The sequence below is a fragment of the Sparus aurata genome, chromosome 1 (genome assembly GCF_900880675.1).
Source record: "Sparus aurata chromosome 1, fSpaAur1.1, whole genome shotgun sequence".
Taxonomy (NCBI): Eukaryota; Metazoa; Chordata; class Actinopteri; order Spariformes; family Sparidae; genus Sparus; species Sparus aurata.
This window is the reverse complement of record NC_044187.1, coordinates 3,513,543-3,533,021: the sequence shown is the minus strand read 5'-3', so window position 1 is coordinate 3,533,021 and position 19,479 is coordinate 3,513,543. Positions and strand designations below refer to the sequence as shown.

Here is a 19,479-nt window from a genome sequence, read left to right as displayed (position 1 = left end):
TGGCAATTAAAAAGACAAACTTAAATATTTATTCGGCCTCCTCAGCACACTGATTAACAGCCTCTTGCCTTCTAAGTGCAACTGACAGTGGAGTTGCATTTTCATTGGAGTTACCTGCAAATTTCGTGGTTCCCCACATGCTGCGGGCGTCGCCTCCAAAATTTGCAGTTCTTGGAATTCTCCTCTCTGAGATACCTTAAGCAGTCAAATTCATGCAGCCATTCTTCACGTAAACGGTATTTTCTGCTCTTTTTCACCACACTTGTGTCTTCAGACTCTGACTCCTCCTGCCACGGCGCAGTACTGTCGTCAACGGGCGTTGCAAGACCGAGGAGTTCCTGCAATAATCACATAATCACTCATGACCGCTCCGATCCGGTTTTGCAGTACCGCAGTTAAAGGTATGTGTTATATAAACAACAAAACAAAGTGTTCCTGACAGAAGGATTAGTAGTAGAGCTTGTATTTGTTTCTTTTTTGAGAATCGTGTGCTGTCATCAACACACCCCGTTTTATTTTTGGAAAATAACCGGATGTTATGTTGTTGTTTTGATGCACGACTTCCTGTCTGCTCTGTGCTAAATTAAGCTGAATTGCTGCGTCGTGCTACGGCATCCTCCAAAATAGTCCTGCATATTTGTTCCATATACTGCCGGAGCTAGGACGGAGCAAATATGCAGCGCAGAGGACCTGGTCGAAGTTAAGACATAGCAAATTATCCTGATGAATACCACACACAGTTCTAGTAGCAGACACATCTCTACATCAACTGTTAAGAGGAGACTGCGCGAATCAGGCCTTTATGGTCAAATAGCTGCTAAAAAATCCACTACCAAGAAAAAGCAACAAGCAGAGGAGATTTGTTTGGGCCAAGAAACATAAGGAATGGACATTAGACCAGTGGAACTCTGTGCTTTGGTCTTATGAGTCCAAATTTGAGTTCTTTGGTTCCACCAGCCGTGTCTTTGTGCGATGAAGAAAAGGTGAACGGATGGTCTCTACATGCATGGTTCCAACTGTGAAGCATGGAGGAGGAGGTGTGATGTGTGGGGCTGCTTTGCTGGTGACACTGTTTGAGATTTATTCAAAATTGAAGGCACAATGAACCAGCATGGCAACCACAATATCCTGCAGCGACATGCCACCCCAACCGGTTTGCATTTAGTTGGACCATCATTTATTTTTCAACAGGACAATGACTCCAAAAACACCTCCAGGCTGTGTAAAGGCTATCTGACCAAGAAGGAGAGTGATGGAGTGCTGCGCCAGATGACCTGGCCTCCACAGTCACCTGACCTAAACCTAATCGAGATGGTTTGGGATGAGATGGACAGCAGAGTGAAGGCAAACGGGCCAACAAGTGTTCAGCATCTCAAGGAACTACTTCAAGTCTGTTGGAAAACCATTCCAGGTGACGACCTCATGAAGCTCACCGGGGGAATGCAAAGAGTGTGCAAAGCAGTAATCAAAGCAAAGTGTGGCTATTTTAAAGAATCTAAAATATAAAACGTGTTTTGAGTTGTTTCACACTTTTTTGTTAACCTCATAATTCTGTTCAATGGGAATTCAACACAATGTAGTAATTCATAGTTTTGATGCCTTCAGTGAGAATCTACAATGTAAATAGTCATGAAAATGAAGAAAAATCATTAAATAAGAATGTGTGTCCAACCTTGACTGGTAGTGTACATGTATGAATGGTTTGTTTTCTTGTTGAAGCAAACCCTAACTAAAAGAAGAGACGCAGCATAAGTTTGAGAAGGCTAAATGTTACTTGTCAATGCGAGAAACACCCCTGTCTCTGCTGCCTGTCTGCGTGGACCCACATTGAAAAGCAAAGAGGCAGCAGAGGAAAAGAGGATGGTGTTTCAAAAGTGACAATCAGCCGAAGTTAAGACCCTAACACTGAGCTGATATTAAAAGGAGTGCACATAAATTAATCAAATAACATCAAATGTTTAGTTCAGGCTGGTGGCCCTATTGAAAGGTGAGCAGCATGTGTGCAAATGTGACTGGCACAGAGTCAGACAGATCTGACAATGACCAGCTGCTCATTGCTGGTACTGTCTGAAACCAGACGACTCTGGTCTCTGGCTGGTCGATCAGTGCATCTCTACATCTAATTGACTCTCCAATATATTCAAGATAGAGAATAATTCTATAGTTTTGGTGTAAAATCTTTGGAAAAGATTTTTACAACACAGAATTGACCTGTGACTGCAGTCTCAAATGAACAGAAATGAAACGTGCAGTAGTTGAGCATCTTCAGGTTAAGTACTGCATGACAGGGTATTAGTGTTTGGACCCACAGTGAGGGTCAGCTCACAACAATAAACAATGAGAGTACAGACAGAGAAAGCAATAGGGCTGTAACGATACAAGTGTAGAAACTGAAATTGCGACACTAGGATCCACGAAGCTGTCTCGCGGTGTGAGAAGTTAGAATCGTGACACAACTTCTAGTCCAGTTCCAGCCCTATGAGCTATAAGTAGCCCCTTTCACACAGCGACGCCACAAGTCTCCGCAGTTGGTTGTTCACACAGAGCGAAGACGTGACGGTCCACATCATGATGATGACGTCTCTGTCTTCAAGGTGTTTCCCAGGTGTCCCCCGTCAATCTAAACCCGCGGTAGTAGTTTATAATATGGATGCTGTTATAATGTGTCGGTCGCCCCCCATCGTGGCCCAATTGTTGAAAAACGCGCACTATAGTGTCCTCTTGGGAACCAAAACACGTGCCAAAGTGCCCTCCTGGTTGGCAAAACACACTAAACTGCCTTCTTGGGAGAAAAGATGACAAACTGCCCTCTTGGTTGGCAAAAACGCACGCTTAAGTGCCCTCTTGGGGGCCAAAACGCACGGTAAAGTGTCCTCTTAAGTGGCAGAGTGTGCTGTATGTGCCCTTTTTTTCTTTTCGCCCCTGCCCTTCAAAAAGTCTGTGCACGCCACTGCCTCAAATACTATCAGACGAGTATACAAAAGTTATTGAAATGTTACATAAATAAAATGTTTAATTAAAAGGGGGGGAAAAATCAAGGTTTGTATCTAATCGTGGGTCAGAAATCGTGATATAAACCAAGTCGTGAGTTTGGTGTATCGTTACAGCCCTAGAAAACAAGCAGAAAATTTAGAGTGAATATCAGACACTCACAGTGTGACATCCTCTTGCTGAACCCCATAACTCACAGCAAACACCAATTCCTCCAATCAAAAGGCCGGAAACTCTCCAGGGGAAGATCTTCATCTATGTTAAAGAAAAACAAAAAAACTGATTACATTTTTTTGCAAAACAGTAGCATTTCACATCTCACACACACACACACACACACACACAGGTAAAACATGTCAGACTAAAGATTTCTCAGCAAAAAGATTTGCTTTAATCTACCTTCACTTTGTGATCTAAGACAAACAAGAAGACTGCACAATTGTACCCCAGAGCAGTTGTTTAATTTTCAATTTTACCATTGCCTCAAAGTGAAATCATAGCATTTTTAAATGAGTGTGGCTGGTTTAAGTTGAGCAATCAGGCTCAGACTAAGACACAGGTCAAGTTTAAACCAATCAAGTGACTTTTACCTAGACAACAGAGGTTTAAAACTGAGTCGGAAAACACATGTGTGTCTTATAATGTATTATTTATTTACATGTTACACATCGAAGCCACAGGGAGCCAGTGCAGACGGGCAAAACTGTGCAGGTTAGCTACCCCAAAGCAGTTACAGTTAAGCTAGCAGTAAAACATCACAATATTGTACAGATCACAGACAATTAAAATCAAACTCACATCCCCGCAGCTCGCTTGAGAACACTCACCGCTGTCTTCACAGTACTTCCAGGTCTCCTAAAAACATGTATCCAGTTTTAAAACAGACCAACCGTCCACTACACCTTGAAGGTCCGTTAAACTCCTTAACAGCTGCTGACCGCGAACAGTTTCAAACAAAGATGGCCGCCGGAAGTAGCTTGTAATCATTTCCTCTCTCATTTTGTGAAATATAAAACCAATATCTAAAATGTAAAAACGCAATTTGTTATGATATTACGAACAACAAAGGGTTGGTTGAGATTTAGAGAAAAGTATTAAACTTTTTCTGATTAAAAAAAAAAAAAAATTCCAGCTGGTTGAGTTAAGCTGAAATTCCTGTGAAAATATCAGATATAAAGACAGGAAGACGTTTTCTTTTTTCAGTAGTCTGGCTTACATTTGACTTCATGGAAAATCTGACTAAAATACAATACTAATCATAAAAAAGAAAACGCTTTTAAATAAAAAAAAAAAAAAAGTGCTGTTTTCGTGAGACGCTCATATCACAAAGAGTATGAAAGACAAAAAAACTGCTGCTCCAATAGACCGCATATTTGTTTAATATAAGTTCTGGTTAGAAAATCCCTGCATCAGGCAAGGATGTAAACAACATATGCTATTTTGTGATTGTGAGGGAGGAACTGTTGACCATGTTTTTACAGATTATTTCCATGCCACTGCTTTTTGTCTTGATTTACAGAAATACCTTTCAGACATGCTTAAAAAGATGATGTCATTATAAGCGTCATTATGGAAGGTATAGTTCTTTCGTGTTTCATATGACTGAGCCTACAATTAAAAAATATCTATTCCAATCTCATAATATATCAGATACTTTGATACTGTGATACTTTGTCTGCCTGGTCATCACTGTGTCCAAGTCCATCCCTTTATTTAAACAGATTTAGGTTAAATGTTTTATATAGGTTATTAGAAGTAACTAAAAAGTAGTGTTATTACTCTGCAGACAGTAATATTGTAACGTGGTATATAACTTTACAATGAGAGTTAATTAATAAGATGTTATTTTGACAGTAACTCGCCCAACACTGTCCATTATGCAAATCAACTGCCAGTTTTCAACCCGGAAGTGACGCAAACGTTTCCAATAAAACACAGCGTAACCCGTTTTGAACCGAGAATGAACAAATACATAGTTAGTAACTGATCTCTGATGGTAAAAGAAGAGTTTTAGAAGGAAAAGCAATTAAACATAACAAACTAACGCTTCTGACGCGGTAAAACCACATCTCCCAGAATGCCGCACGAACTTCACGTGACGTGATCCACCCGGCCTCGTCATGTGACCGTAGAAGAAAAAACATGGCGGACGCCGAAGCAACGAAGGCTCTGAGCGGGCTGCTGAACGGGATCGCTCAGAAAGTGTATTATAACAACAGCGACATCACGGAGGAGCTGCTGAACACCGAGCTGTTCCCCGAACTGACCCGGGACCAGTTCACGGCCCTGCACGACAAGATGAGAGGCCTCCTGAAGGTAAACACCACACCTGCGTCCTGGACGTTAGCCTGCTCTGTTTGTTTGTCTGTCTGTTTGTTTGTTTGTATGACAACGAAGCACCTGGAAAACAAGACTTCCATTTGTATTTCATGAGGTCGAGCTGAAGCAACAGCTGGCAGAAGAAAAGTAGTAGAATGTAGAAGAAAGCTGCTTCTAGATCAGTTGTCAGGTGAATATCAGCTAATAGCTGCGTAGCTAATTAACAATGTGAGTATAAATCATGACAGGGCTGTTAATGATGTTAATGTTAATGATGTGAAGCTGAAAGTTATTTAAACTGACGCTGTCATTCATTAGTCTCTTCCTGAGTGTCTCACCTGTTGTCAGCAGCAGGGGGCAGCACCAACACATACCTGTGATCAATAGAACTTTATTGATATAGCACCTTTTTAAACAAATCAAATGACAATCAAAGTGCTTTACGACTTTTAAGTTATTTCTTTAATCGATCGTTAGCTGCCTTAACAGTTGATTATCGATGATTAAGTAACATGTTTTCTTTTAGAAAGCTGTTTAACCAGTTTGATGTAAAATCAGAGTCGGCTACATTAGGTGTTAAAAACAGATAAAGAAAACATGAACTTACTTTCATGATAAACTAGATAATGCAAAGTAACAATAATTTATACTGAAAGGACAAAATGGTTAAAATGAGATAAGTGTGAGTCAAATGTCTGTCAGTATTTTTTTCACTGACAGATTACTTGTATTTAAATTAAACACATTTGCTCATTCCTCTTTTTTTATGTTTTATTTGGATATAGTTGAAAAGTAAGTATCTGCTGGGATCTTCTCCAGATCCTGAATGACAGAAATGACCTAATTTTTGTAGCCGATAAAAACATGACGACCTTTTTAAAGTGTACATCTAGTTTAAAATCAGTCAAATAAAACCCCTATTGTTATTATTATTATTGTTATTATTATTATTGTTATCATTATTATTATTATTATTATTGATGATGTTCTTTTGGTAAGGTTTAAACACCACAATTTTTATTTTCGAGAATAAATTCAAATCAAATCAGTTGTATCTATATTGCCCCAAATCACAGTGACTTTGCCTCAGTGGGCTTTACAGTGTGTACAGTGAGTGACATCCTCCGTCCCACCGACAGACAGAACTTCTGATACAAGTTAATTATACGTCGGTAAAGAGACGACTGAGCCGCCTGAGGCATCACACGCCCTCTCCTCTGTGGTGACCTGGAGGAGGCCACACAAGATAATTAGCAAAAACGATCAGAATGTCTAAAGGTTGAGATTCCCTCAGTGGTTCCTGTCCACTTCTGTGCTGCTTCTCAGCTCATCCTCCTCATTCTCTCGTCCTCTTAGTCCATCGCCACAGCAGACATGGACCACGCCCAGCTGGAGGCCTTCCTCACCGCCCAGACCAAGAGGCAGGGTGGCGGCGGGGTGACCGCCGAACAGGCCGCCGCCCTCTCTCGCTTCTGGAAGAGCCACCGGGCCCGGGTGAGGGAGAGCTTGCTGGCTCAGAGCCGCTGGGAGCCGGGCTTCAGGGGCCTCTCCTGGAGGGTGGACCTCCAGACCGGAGCCAGCCGGGGCGATGCAGTCCACAGCGGCCCGGTCGCCCTGATGGAGCTGGAGCTGGGCAGAGCTGGAGAGGTGAGACCGGTCCACTGACACAGAACTACACTAATACAAGACAGAACTACACTAATACGAGACAGAACTACACTAATACGAGACAGAACTACACTAATACGAGACAGAACTACACTAATACGAGACAGAACTACATTAATATGACAAAGAACTACATTAATACGAGACAGAACTACACTAATACGAGACAGAACTACACTAATACGAGACAGAACTACACTAATACGAGACAGAACTACACTAATACGAGACAGAACTACACTAATACGAGACAGAACTACACTAATACGAGACAGAACTACACTAATACGAGACAGAACTACATTAATACGAGACAGAACTACACTAATACGAGACAGAACTACACTAATACGAGACAGAACTACACTAATACGAGACAGAACTACATTAATACGAGACAGAACTACACTAATACGAGACAGAACTACACTAATACGAGACAGAACTACATTAATATGACACAGAATAACAATTTTGTTGCAAGAAAGTGAAAACTAGTCGAGATGTGAATTTCTGTAAATGAAAGATTCTTCAGTCTGCTAAAACAAAAACAAAGACTTTCTGTTACTAACTTGATTACTGTAACTATTCACTTACAACTGTTTAAATGAATGAATGACTTAACTAAAAGTTAAGAGTACTTAAAGAGTACAGCTGCAGGAGTCTTATTGATTTAATATAAGTTTCAAAATGATTTTTAATAACCCCTGTCATGCACTGAGAGGCCGAGGTGAGTATGAATATGACAGTTAAAGGGTATAAGAGGGCCCCCTAGTGGTAAACATGACATCCTGTATGTTTAACGTTCCACTTCAGCTCCAGATATATTGGGTTTTAAATTGGGTTAACATCCATCCAGCTGAGACGAACTGTGCAATCTGTGGGGTGAAACGAGGGCAACGTTCAATATGGCGCGAGGCCGGTCTGTGGATGTGACCGGATTACTGGTGTGTTTAATCAGCCACGCTCCCATGAGACGGCTAAATTTACCCAGTCTGGGTCCAGAGCTAAAAACAGTGTCAGAGCCGCTGCCTGAGGAAAACAGAAGTGAGGCGACGCTGCTGTTGATGTGTGCTGACCTTAACTTCAGAATAACATCCATCAAAGCTGAAGTGAAGAGAGGAGGCCGGCAGAGGCTTCATGTGTATGTGAGAGACCGTTTAGGTTTGGGTTGTCTTCCTGTTTATGCTGCACTAGATTCTAGATTCAGATGGATTACTGTCGGATTCTTGTACGATTTTAACATTTAACTTTATTACTGTCGTGTCCAGTTTCCACAACACGTCGTGGAGATGTGGGAGGTGCAGAGGAGTCAACAGGCCACACTCACAACACATTGTTTCCTCCAGTAGAAGTTCAGAGAACTGTGTGAAAGTACTGATTCAGCTTGTTTACTCCAGTAAAGTAATAGATTACAGGCTCTGACGTGTACTCAGAGTATCAGAGTAAAAAGTCTCCCTCTGAAGGACATTTGTGCTCAAAGCTAACTGAAGCTCACGTCATATTAATAGAATTCAAAGACTATTAAAGTTAAAGGTAGAATCAGTAGGATTTTTAATTTAAGAGTCGGATCATGTAGATGGATTTATCATCTGACTGCTCTGCAGATGATTGATGGGTCTGAGAATTGTTTCCCTCTCATCCCGTCCTCCTATTTTCATGTTTATGGTGAAGCTGAATGTCCGGAGGAAATTACATCTCATTGTTTGGTTTGTAAAATGCTATGGATGCTCTGAGCCCAGATGTCCCCAACAGATTAGATAGATATTACATAGATACTGAGCATGTTGACCAGCAGCAGCCCTCCAGCACCGGGCTGAAGTCGGTCCAGGTCAGAGTTCAGCTTTCCTCAATCCGGTCGTTTTATTCAGCGGCGCCCAAAATCAGCAGGCTGTCCGCAGAGTGCCTGTTTAAATAAAAATAGATGTTTGGCTGTGAAGACTTTAGAGGCTTCTTCCAGCAAGATTTTGAAGTTAATCTTTTCCATTTAGACTTTCAGTGTGAGCATTTCCACAAATTATTGTAATTATCGGCTAACTCTCCTTGAGTTCTAATAATCTGTACCAGCCCTGATAAAACCACATCGATCCTTCTCTGCAGGGCTTCTTTTTATAAAGTTGTCGGACACTTTGGGGAGACATTGGGGTGGACAGGAGAGATAAATGTGTTTCTGATGTTGTGATGTTTTCTAGGTGATTGTGAGATTTTAGATGTTTTATTTCTACAGAATTATTATTCATCCCTGTCGCCTGTCAAAGACAGAGGAGCTACATCGAGGCTCAGCACATCTCACTGCTGCTCTCTCAGTACTGGACCAGTTTCTTCATTGGGAAAACGTAGAGTCCAGGTTGATAAAGTGTGTGATGTCTTCCTTCTCTCTCTCTCAGGACTCGGAGTTTGTGTGTCTGGAGTTTGACGAGGCCAAAGTCAACCAGGTGCTGAAGAAGATGGCCGACATCCAGCAGAGCATCGACAGCATCGTTCAGCGCACGTAAAGCGTTTCCCCTCAGACGGCAGAGAGGATGCAGACGTCTCTCCACACACACGCTGTTCTGTTGGGTCGGTTTCATCTCGTTCAGCGGCGACACACGGACGTGGGAGTCGTTGGGATCTGTGTTCGCCACAGTGGATCCAACATGGCCCCTGCTCACAGACAAAGACTGGACCGACTGTAATGATTCTGGAGGATCTGTTGACTTGTTGATGGACCAAAAGTTGTTTTTGTTTTGTTTCTTAAAGTGTCCACGAGGAACTTGAAGTGTCTCTCTGATTCCTCTGATGATTATAAATGAGCTGTAACATCAAACAGACCATCAGCGAACACACGGCTGTTTTTATATAGTGATTATTATCGTCTGTGCTCGGGTCTGATCACATGTATCACATATTAATACGTCACCTCAGTGTGATCCATCCTGTGGTCTCTCTGTCACTCGCCTTCAAAACAAAAGCACACACTGGCAAAGATCTTTACAGCAGCAGCAGCTGGTGTCATGAAACTCCAATCAGTAAATCAGAAAGTTCCTCGTCGTCACTTGAAGCTTCCATAATTCAAAGTGCTGAATTGTTTAACCGTTACTATTATTTGCCAAACCTCCCGGTTCTCCCTGGAGACTCGCGTTCTTCATCGGCCCATCAGATCACATTTCTCCCGGTTTATTTTTCACCCTTACTCCCTTTAATAGAGGACATGTTCTTGTTTCTTACTTAAATAAATCCACTTTTTAAATCCAAAAGTGAACCTCTGAGCTCTCCTCCCGTCGGTAACATGCTGGAGCAGAGCAGAATCTGATGAAGTCCGGGTCAGCCCACGACTGAGCAGCTCCTCCACACTGCAGATGTTTTCACAGGGAGAACAGATTGTACCTTTAAAATGACATGTAATAATATGACAGAAAAAAGCAAGTTTAATTGTTTTTTCATCTTGTTCTTCACCGGCTGTGTTCTGAGACGAGGCGACATCACTTCAGAAGTGATCAGACATCCAGTAATCTGAATCACAGCTCTGCTTTTTATATCCTCAGACATCATTGTGAGCTGATAAACTGTATATAATTGTGCCAATTAAGATTAAAGCAAAAAAAAAATGGATGGAAGTTTGCCTTAATATTTGTTCCTCTTCTCTGTCCTGATTTAAAGATCAGCTTCATTAACAACCATAAAAACAACAATTACATAATCGCTGTCCCCATGTTATTCACAGGGTGTGTCTTCAGGAGATAACTCTGTTTTCTCCACTTTTGAAATGAGGCAAACTGCTCATTGGAAACATTTCCTGGTCTTTGTAACAAACCTCGGTGACGTCGTGGACTTTGAGTCTCGTGTCGGGACGTCTCGGCACTTTCTCTTCCGCCTATCTCATGTAACGTCTGCTCGTCCTCTTTGTTATCAGATAAGTGGGTCAAGGAGGCAGAGGTTCGGTTTATGGATGGAACACACACACACACACACACACACACACACACACACACAACTGAATTCTAACTGAATACTGTATGAAGTTTTTTAATGTTCAAACTCTGAACTTTATTGTGTTTTGTAAATAAACACAATCAGTGTGATAACTGCAACATGCATCATGAGAAGAACCCGTGTGTGTGTGTGTGTGTGTGTGTGTGTGTGTGTGTGGCAGCTTTGTTTGGATCATGTGTTGACTGATTTGCTTCGTTTCAACTCTTGTCCCCAGTTGCTCTTTTACATGTAGAGCGTATTTTACAGCTTCAGTGGTCAGAATCATAAAACCACAAAGGTGTGTTAACCCAGGTGTGTTTGAGCGCTGACAGTTACCGTTTGTACTCTGTCTTTCTTATCTCAGTTATTTAATTTTACTGCAGCACTAAACTTACTGAACATGCTAAAGATAGTTGCTAGTCATTATTGTTGAGGGTGGAGTGGAGATGGCTGAGCAGCCCGGGGCCTCACAGTCTCTGCAGCCGCCTCTGAACACCAACAGTTCAAACTCCACCAGCCTGAGGGAGGAGTCAGTGCGCGCGCAGCACGCAGCAGAGCCGCGCGTCTCCACAGCACCTGAGCACCTTTCTTCTGTCGGCGAACACACGACGTGACCTTCCTGCTCCTGTTGGGAGTTTGAGGACCGACGAGGAGTTTGACACAGTCCAGATTAGAACGAGGACCAGCGTGCGTAAAACGTCTCCAACACGCGCGTCCTGAAGGAGGAGGAGGGCGCGTCAGACCGTCCAGGTGGAGCAGCTGCAGCCTGTTGATCCGCCCGGACCGACCCGTCCATTTCACGGCGAGGAGGCGACACACAGGTCTGTCTGTCCGTCTGTCTGTCACAGAGTGTTTCAGCTTCATGTGTTGGGTTTTTATCAATAGTTTGATCAGGAGACAGAAGGTGCAGGTCGAGTCGGTGCGCACCGGACTCTGACACCTGGATGACACCTGGCGTCTGTGTGTGGGTCCAACTTTTATCATGTCATCTTAAAAAACAGAGTAAAAACGCTCTGAGCGTCGCCACATTTCGGAATCACATGCGTCACCTTCACATGTCTCAGCACTTTTATCACCAACATGAACCACGAAGTCTTTTCTCTCCACCAGCAGCTGCAACGCGACCAAGTGCATGAAGTCAGAGCAGACTGATCAACAGGCTGATCAACAGGCTGATCAACAGACTGATCAACAGTCTGATCAACAGACTGATCAACAGGCTGATCAACAGGCTGATCAACAGGCTGATCAACAGGCTGCAGCAAGTTTAGAAACTCATTACATAAGAGATGCTGTAATAATACATGTTGAGAGAAAAACTTAAAGGAGCAGTCTGTAGTTTTTTCAATCAGTTTTATTCATATGTCTAAATAAATAAACTCTCTTTGTCTTCATGACTGATAAACTGAAGAAACAAACTGACCTTAAAGGACAACGACAGCTTTGTTTGTATGTGGCGGACCCTGCCACCTTTCTAGCGTCAAACTGAGAACAGCTTGTTTCTTCACTGACTGAAGAAACACAGTTTTCTGAGTCAGTGTCGTGACACCGTCGTCAGACTGCGGTGATATCGAGGCGCCGTCATGATGTCATGGAGGCGTGAGGGTTTGAATGGTTGATATCTGTGTTCTGCTGCATCAACCTTTGTTTTTATCATCCCTCCATAATGAGTTTGACAGTGTTACAGGAGGGTGATGTTAGACCAGTGAACTGCTCTTCAAACCTGGAGCCTACACTACCCACAATGCAACTCAGCCAATGAGTGATATTCCAGCCTCCAGGAAGATCACCAGGCTTTGAAGCCGTTTTTATTAGTGACCAAACGTCGCCACGTGATGCACTGTGGCCCAAAAAGCCGTTCACAATACTTCACGATACTTTATCCCCATAAAAGTTAGCTGGGCACTAAACAGGAAGTTAGCCGGCCTGAGGGGACGAGCCGGGTATTTTTGTCGCTGGGATGATGAGATTTCTTTGGCTTCATGCGCCACAGAGCAGCTTTCATAGGAATGAGCGGGGCTCCGTCACCGACACATCACAGAAGACTTTATTCTGCTGTTTTCACCCGTGTGGTCGTCCTGAGGCCTGTAAACACTTTAATGTGTGAACATAAGTTTGGTGCAGATGTTCTGTTATCTCTGCATCTGAATGTGTTACCCTCAGTGACTGCTCGTGTTAAACACACAATATATTGCTGCTGTTTCCATCCTGACCAGAAATCTCCTCGCTGCACCAGACTCCATTCATTTTCCAGTTGATTTACAGCTGCAGCACTTCTGAAACAGACGCTTGTTTTCTAACTGAATATTGTATAAAGTTTTTTAATGTTCAAACTGATTAACTTTATTCTTTATTTGTAAATAAACACAACCAATGTGATAACTGCAACGTGCATCATGGGAAGAACCAGTGTGTGGCAGTTTTGTTTGGATCATGTGTTGACTGATGTGCTTCGTTTCAACTCTTGTCCCCAGTTGCTCTTTTACATGTTAAGTGGTCAGAATCATAAAACCAGAAAGGTGTGTTAACCCAGGTGTGTTTGAGCAACAGTTCACACAAACATTTTAATTCAGTCATTATCTCCTCAGTAACAAAAAGAGTTTGAATGATATCTGTTCACATCAGTTTGTGATCTCGAGGCTTCTGCAGACTGTGATCACAGCAGACGAGCTGCACGGAGACAGCTGGTGTTTCAAATCAAGTCTGCAGCTATTCTGTTTTACTGTGAAGCTCCAGAACTGTCCTGTGGACTACAACCCTTCACCTGGAGGAGGAGAGGAGGACTGGATTATATTTGAGGGTGAACTGTTCCTTTAACTGCAGAGTTTTGATCTTTGAGCAGGAAACATTTTAACCTTTGGTGTCTGTGTGAGAACTTCTTCCTTTTTAAATCGCAGTGAAATCTGTAAAACTCTAACGATCGCTGTCACTTTACCTGTTGCATTAACATTTAAAACAGCTCAGTCGATCCAGACGGGACTGACAGGAGAGCTGTGAGTTATGAACTCTATCTGTCTCTGAGGCTTTATGATGAGCAGTAAAGGAGATTTGCCCTCAAGTGAACTTTGATAAGGTGTTCTGCCTCACGTTCAGTCAATCAGTAACTGTCGGGTTCAGTGTGAAGACTTCCAATAATCCAGTTGTTTTATTAACGTGTCACTGTTTTAAACTTCAGATGGCTCCAGAAACGACTTCCTGGTTCTTGGTGAAGACGTCCCTCTCCCCCCTGCAGGAGGCCGGGTGATGTCCCGGTCTCCACCTCATCGGCTGACCGATCGTCTGCACACCTGCCACAGGTGAGATCAGTTCAGTCAAAGTCATTTACAGACAACAGGCCAACAAAACAACCTCTAAACTACTAAATGACATGTGAAGAGTAAGCAGGCTGATGGAACAAAGGAGATGTGGCACTTGAGCCGGGGGAACTCTAAAACTACAGCCTGAGCAGAGGGTGTGGTGTGTGACGCCTCTCACCTTACCAGCCACCTACACAGTATGGCTCAGGTGTTTCCCCCCCGATGTTCAGGTTACCAGACCTGCACACACAGACACAGAACAGTTTTCTGAGGTGATCCAGAATGAAAACCTGCAGAATTCAGCAAAGTGTCTTAACTTGTAAAGTGAATGACGATGATCATTTTAGTTCACAAAGATTGTTTGTTTCTGAGCAAAAATAAGCAAATATAAAAGTATCTTAAGCAGGTTGAAATAAATGTTTTGGACGTAAATGTTTGTGACCTGTTGTTATTGTTGTCCTCTATAACCTGATGAAGGTGTAAGTAGCCAAACGTTGTTGTCATTAAACTTGATTGCAGCTGAAGTGGACAACGTGCAGAAGTGTTTTCCTGACTTCGTCGGCCGTCGGTCTTCTTGTTACGCACCTGACGATCTCAAGGTGTTAAAGTTCTGTTCCTAAGTACGTTGGAGAGGTACGAGTGCTCAGCGGTGCCTCGTCCTGCACACTTTACATATACTGTAATTTGTATCAGATATTCTGTCAATGCAGTTTGTAAACTGTGATTTTGATGTTTTGTTCTGTACATGTGACTTCTACTGGGAGAGGAAACCGCCCCTGTGGATCTTCCTCAGCTTTCTTCCATCTTTTTGAAACATGCTGATAATCAATAAAACGCTGAATATCAGCTCTGATTTTTCAGTCTACCTTTAGTTGATAAGTTACCCATCAAATGAGTAATACATCAAATAATACAGTAAATACTGTTGGACTGTGGACGAGGCCAAACGGTGAAACTTCTCTGGTCGATCAGTCAGATTTAAATTAAACATTTATTGTGTCATCTTTGGACGTTTTCTTTCCACAAGTGTGACAGACGTCATGTGACGTGACACTGTCTCCTCGTCACTTAAACTCGCTGGAGAACTTGATTTATTTTGCGCTGCTGTGTCGTCACTCTCATGCTGGAGGTTGTTAGCGTGTGCGTCCTCTGCTGTGTGAGCAGTCAGCACACAATGACGAACACTAACTGGTGTCATGTGCACGGCTGAATTGGAAATGTGTGATTCCCGTCTGTCGCTGCTGGAGGAGGAGGAGGAGGTTGAAATGTTTCTGGCCCGTTCTTGCAGGATTAGGGATCAGAAATGCGGCCTTGTGTGCAGCCGGTCTGAGCTCTGAATCCAAACGGAGGGAAATCCAGTTCCCCACTGAACTTCTGTACCAGAGTCTTCCAGTTTAAAGTCTTCAGGGTCGACCTCGCTGCCTCCATGTTTCCAAATGTCCCTTTATATGCTGGCTTTGCTGTAAGTCTGCCCGCTGAGGCCACCGTGCTGCAGATCTCAGCCTGTTTCTTGTTGATTATCAGTGATTTTCTTCTTTTGTTCTCCCGTGTGTAGATCCAGAGGGGAGGCAACATGCCTGTGGTCCGCAGAAGAGTACGTGTGCTCTGCGCGGTGATGGCGCTCAACGTCTTCGTCTGCGTCCTCGTGACCGTGTCGTGGAACTTCAGGCGAGACAAAAGTGGCCAGCAGAAGATTAGAATCCCCTCCAAGAGGTTTTGGCAGCAGCAGGTGTGGAGCAAATCCTTCTGGAACAAGGAGCAGCAGCGCCTGGACTTCATCTACAACCCGCTCATTAGCTCTGAGCTCTCTATCGAGCTGCCGGATTGGCTGGACGACAGCGGGCCGGCCGACCCCTGCCAACCAGACCACAGAGTCTCCGCGCAGATCTTCAACTTCACCTCCCTGCCGCAGTACTTCCAGGATTTTCTCCTGTACATGCGCTGCAGGACGTACCCCATGCTGATAAATCAGCCGCATGTTTGTGACGACGAACCCTTCCTGCTGCTGGTCGTCAAGTCGCTCATCCCACATTTCGACCGGCGGCAGGCCATCCGTGAAACGTGGGGACGGACGGGCGTGTTCGCCAACAAGACCGTGGCGACCGTGTTCCTGCTCGGCAGCAGCTCGCCGGAGGACCACCTCCCGGACCTGCTGGAGATGCTGGGCCACGAGGCGGAGCTTCACAAAGACATCCTCCAGTGGGACTACAGGGACACCTTCTTCAACCTCACCCTGAAGGAGGTCCTCTTCCTGGAGTGGTTCAGCCAAACCTGTCCGCACACCCAGTTCATCCTCAAAGGTGACGACGATGTCTTTGTCAACACTTTACAGATTATTGACCTCCTCACAGGCCTGTCGGTGAAGAAGGCCAAGGATTTGTTTATCGGTGATGTCATCAGGAACGCCGGTCCACACCGAGACCAGAAACTCAAATACTTTGTCCCAGAGAGTGTGTATGTGGGGCAGTACCCGCCGTACGCAGGAGGCGGGGGATATCTGTACTCTGGAGATGTGGCACTTCGCCTTCACAACATTTCTCAGCAGGTCGTCCTGTATCCCATCGACGACGTCTACACGGGGATGTGTCTGAAAAAGCTGGGCCTGGCCCCCGAGAAGCACGCCGGCTTCAGGACTTTTGACATTGCGGAGAAGCAGCGGTCCAACCTGTGCGTCTACAGGAGCCTGATGCTGGTTCACAGCCGGACGCCTCAGCAGATGTTGACCATCTGGCCGTGGATTATCGATCCCGATCCGGACTGTCAGTGATCACCTGCGTCCAGTTCTGCTCAACGTTTGTTTGCACTGTTGTCATTTTCAACTCCTGTTTAACTGTGTTCAATCCAAGCAAAACCTCCATGTCAGTTTTCTGAAGTCATCCAGATTATTTATTAACAGCGTTTTCAAGTTGACTTTGTCTTTTCTTTTCTTTTCTCATCCACAATCTGGATGTAAAACGAGCCACACGTTCCGAAGCTCCACATGATCTCACTCTGCTAACTGATCCAGCATCAGTTTAACACGGGAAGTTAGCAATAAAATAAAAAGAAACAAACCAAAGCTAGCAGACAAACAGTTCACAGGTTATGACTTACTGTGACTTTTGGGCTGTTATTAAAGGTACAATACGTAAACAATCAGAACTGAACTGAAACAGTTTAGAGATATCTACAGACGTTAGCATGCTAACCAGCTAGCCCGTCCATCTGTGTCCAGAACATTTCTTTACATTACACGTTATATATCGCACCTTTAATATTGTCAAACAGTCGACCCAGTGAGGATGGGCACCAAAAATACGTAGTAAGACTACGCAGAAATACATTAACACTAGGCGGCACTACATTAATGCTACGTGGAACAACTTTATCATTATGCAGAACAACTTTGACACTACACTGAACTACGTTAACACTACGCAGAATTTCCTTAACACTATGCGGAACAACTATAAAACTACGTGGAATAACAATAACACTACGCAGAACAAACTTTAACATTACGTGGAACAACTTTAACACTATGAACAGCACTACATTTCAACAGAGTGAAAATGAACGGTGATGTGTATTAGTTTTTGAAAATACAGATTCTTTGTTTTGGTTTAAAATATTTTGTTATTAAAGTGGCTGCGAGGAACTTAAAGTGTTTATGAAACAGTCTCTGATTCCTCTGATAATATTAAATGAAGTGTAACAGTGAACGAGACCACCAGCGAACAGACGGCTGTTTTTATATAGTTTCTGTTAATGCCCGTGCTCAGGTTCAGTCACATATATCACATGTAAATACCTCATCATGATCCTACAGTAGATATTTTTCTTCGGCAGGCGCTGGTGATCGCCGTCCGTCGTCCAATGGGGCGCGAGAATCACCAAACACAGGAAGTTCCTCGTTGTCACTTTGATTAAATGTTTCTGTTTAAATGCCTACATGTTGTAGACGATGTTTAGGGTTTCTGGATGTTATGAGAAATAAATGATCTGTGAGGCTGAGAATACACAAAGTGTTTGTTGTACAGCTGGGGGAGTTTGTGACCGCTCATGAATTTAATATTTCAGTTTGAAGATGAATTTTTTGAAGAAAATCAAAGATGTGAACTGGGAAACGTTTTGAATTCTGGGTGAGTCGGCGCTGAATGACCCAACAAGTGTTTTTCTGCAGTAAAATAACAACTGCAGTCTAGAATCTGAACTCTGAACATACAGAACCGTGTTAATGATCTGCTGTGGACCCACTGATCCCACACAGATCAGTAGTTTCTATGTGAAACGTTTGACAAACTATTCAACAGATTTTCTTAATTAAAAAGTATCCGTCCAGTAATTATGAATCGCTTTGTGTTCAGTTTCAGCTTCTATCACCTCACCTGTGATGTTGCTGCTGTTGCCGGGCAGATTTCAGGCTGAAACTGAGTTTAACTCACATGAATGTTTCAGAGTCGACTCGAGAAAACAAAGAAATTAGTGATTTTCTTTTTCTTCTCTGCTGCCTGTCAGTATTGTTTTTGTGTTATTTTCTTTCCACTGGTAAAAAATAAAAGCAAATGAAAATATCTCTTGTCTCATCTTAAGTTGCGCCTTATAAAATGTCTTGTATCATGATAATAATAATATTATTGTGTGTGAGAATAGAAAGGTGAAGTAAAGCTTGAGTAAAAGTGATATTTAATGTACTAAAGTGTCAAAGAAATCCTAGTAAACATAAATTAAATGTATATTTACATATCTGTACACGCGCAAAGATGAAATGCAACTAAGTACATTTATTCGATTACTGTACAAATGTGATTTGACTTTGACTCGAGTGTTTCTAGTTTCTTCTCCTTTACACATTGACTCCACTACATTTATTTAATAACTTCGGTCATGAGTTACTTTTGGGATTAAAATGTGCCTCGGCTCTGATGCAGCATGTAATCTGAAAGTAACTAGTAACTAAAGGCATCAAATAAAAGTAGTGGATTAAAAAAAGTACAACAGTTGGCTTTAAAATGTAGCAAAGTGTGTAAAGAGATACTCAAGTGAAGTACCTCAGAATTGCACTCGATTAAATGTATTTAGTTACATTCCACTCCACTGATAAAGCTTTGTACTCTTTATTCTGCACCAACCTGCTGCCTACATTACCCACAATGCACCCCTCCCTGTGACAGCTGTGTCAGCAGCAGCCTCTGGTGCTCCTCACAGCTGCAGAGGTTTATCAGGAGAGTGAAGGCTGGATATGAAACACGGTGGCGCCTCCCGGTGGATCAGT

General features: G+C 43.1%; 2 protein-coding genes and 1 long non-coding RNA gene across 7 annotated transcripts; 2 read left to right on the top strand and 1 right to left on the bottom strand.

The window, feature by feature from the left end:
• Nucleotides 1-225: 225 nt before the first annotated feature.
• LOC115592245 (uncharacterized) lies at nt 226-3,964 on the bottom strand. Its single transcript, XR_003986095.1, has 3 exons — nt 3,819-3,964; nt 3,154-3,246; nt 226-338 (listed from the first exon to the last, which is right to left on the bottom strand). It is a non-coding gene; the product is annotated as an uncharacterized LOC115592245 (long non-coding RNA).
• A 1,134-nt stretch (nt 3,965-5,098) lies between these two features.
• Nucleotides 5,099-9,727, top strand: commd1 (copper metabolism (Murr1) domain containing 1). Its single transcript, XM_030417650.1, has 3 exons — nt 5,099-5,307; nt 6,667-6,957; nt 9,366-9,727. The coding sequence occupies exons 1-3, from the start codon at nt 5,134-5,136 to the stop codon at nt 9,471-9,473; spliced, it is 573 nt and encodes a 190-aa protein (XP_030273510.1). The 5' UTR covers nt 5,099-5,133; the 3' UTR covers nt 9,474-9,727.
• A 1,685-nt stretch (nt 9,728-11,412) lies between these two features.
• On the top strand, nt 11,413-18,778 carry LOC115592197 (N-acetyllactosaminide beta-1,3-N-acetylglucosaminyltransferase 2-like). 5 transcript variants are annotated; one of them, XM_030434860.1, is made up of 4 exons: nt 11,733-11,750; nt 14,105-14,225; nt 15,514-15,687; nt 15,781-18,778. In XM_030434860.1, the coding sequence occupies exons 3-4, from the start codon at nt 15,652-15,654 to the stop codon at nt 16,990-16,992; spliced, it is 1,248 nt and encodes a 415-aa protein (XP_030290720.1). In that variant the 5' UTR covers nt 11,733-11,750; nt 14,105-14,225; nt 15,514-15,651; the 3' UTR covers nt 16,993-18,778. The 5 variants fall into 5 exon arrangements, 4 of the variants coding, with proteins under 4 accessions (XP_030290872.1, XP_030290720.1, XP_030290796.1 ...); XR_003986140.1 differs by lacking the exons at nt 15,514-15,687; nt 15,781-18,778 and adding an exon at nt 14,305-14,461 and having other exon boundaries at nt 11,413-11,750; XM_030435012.1 differs by lacking the exon at nt 15,514-15,687 and having other exon boundaries at nt 11,730-11,750.
• The last annotated feature ends 701 nt before the right edge of the window (nt 18,779-19,479 follow it).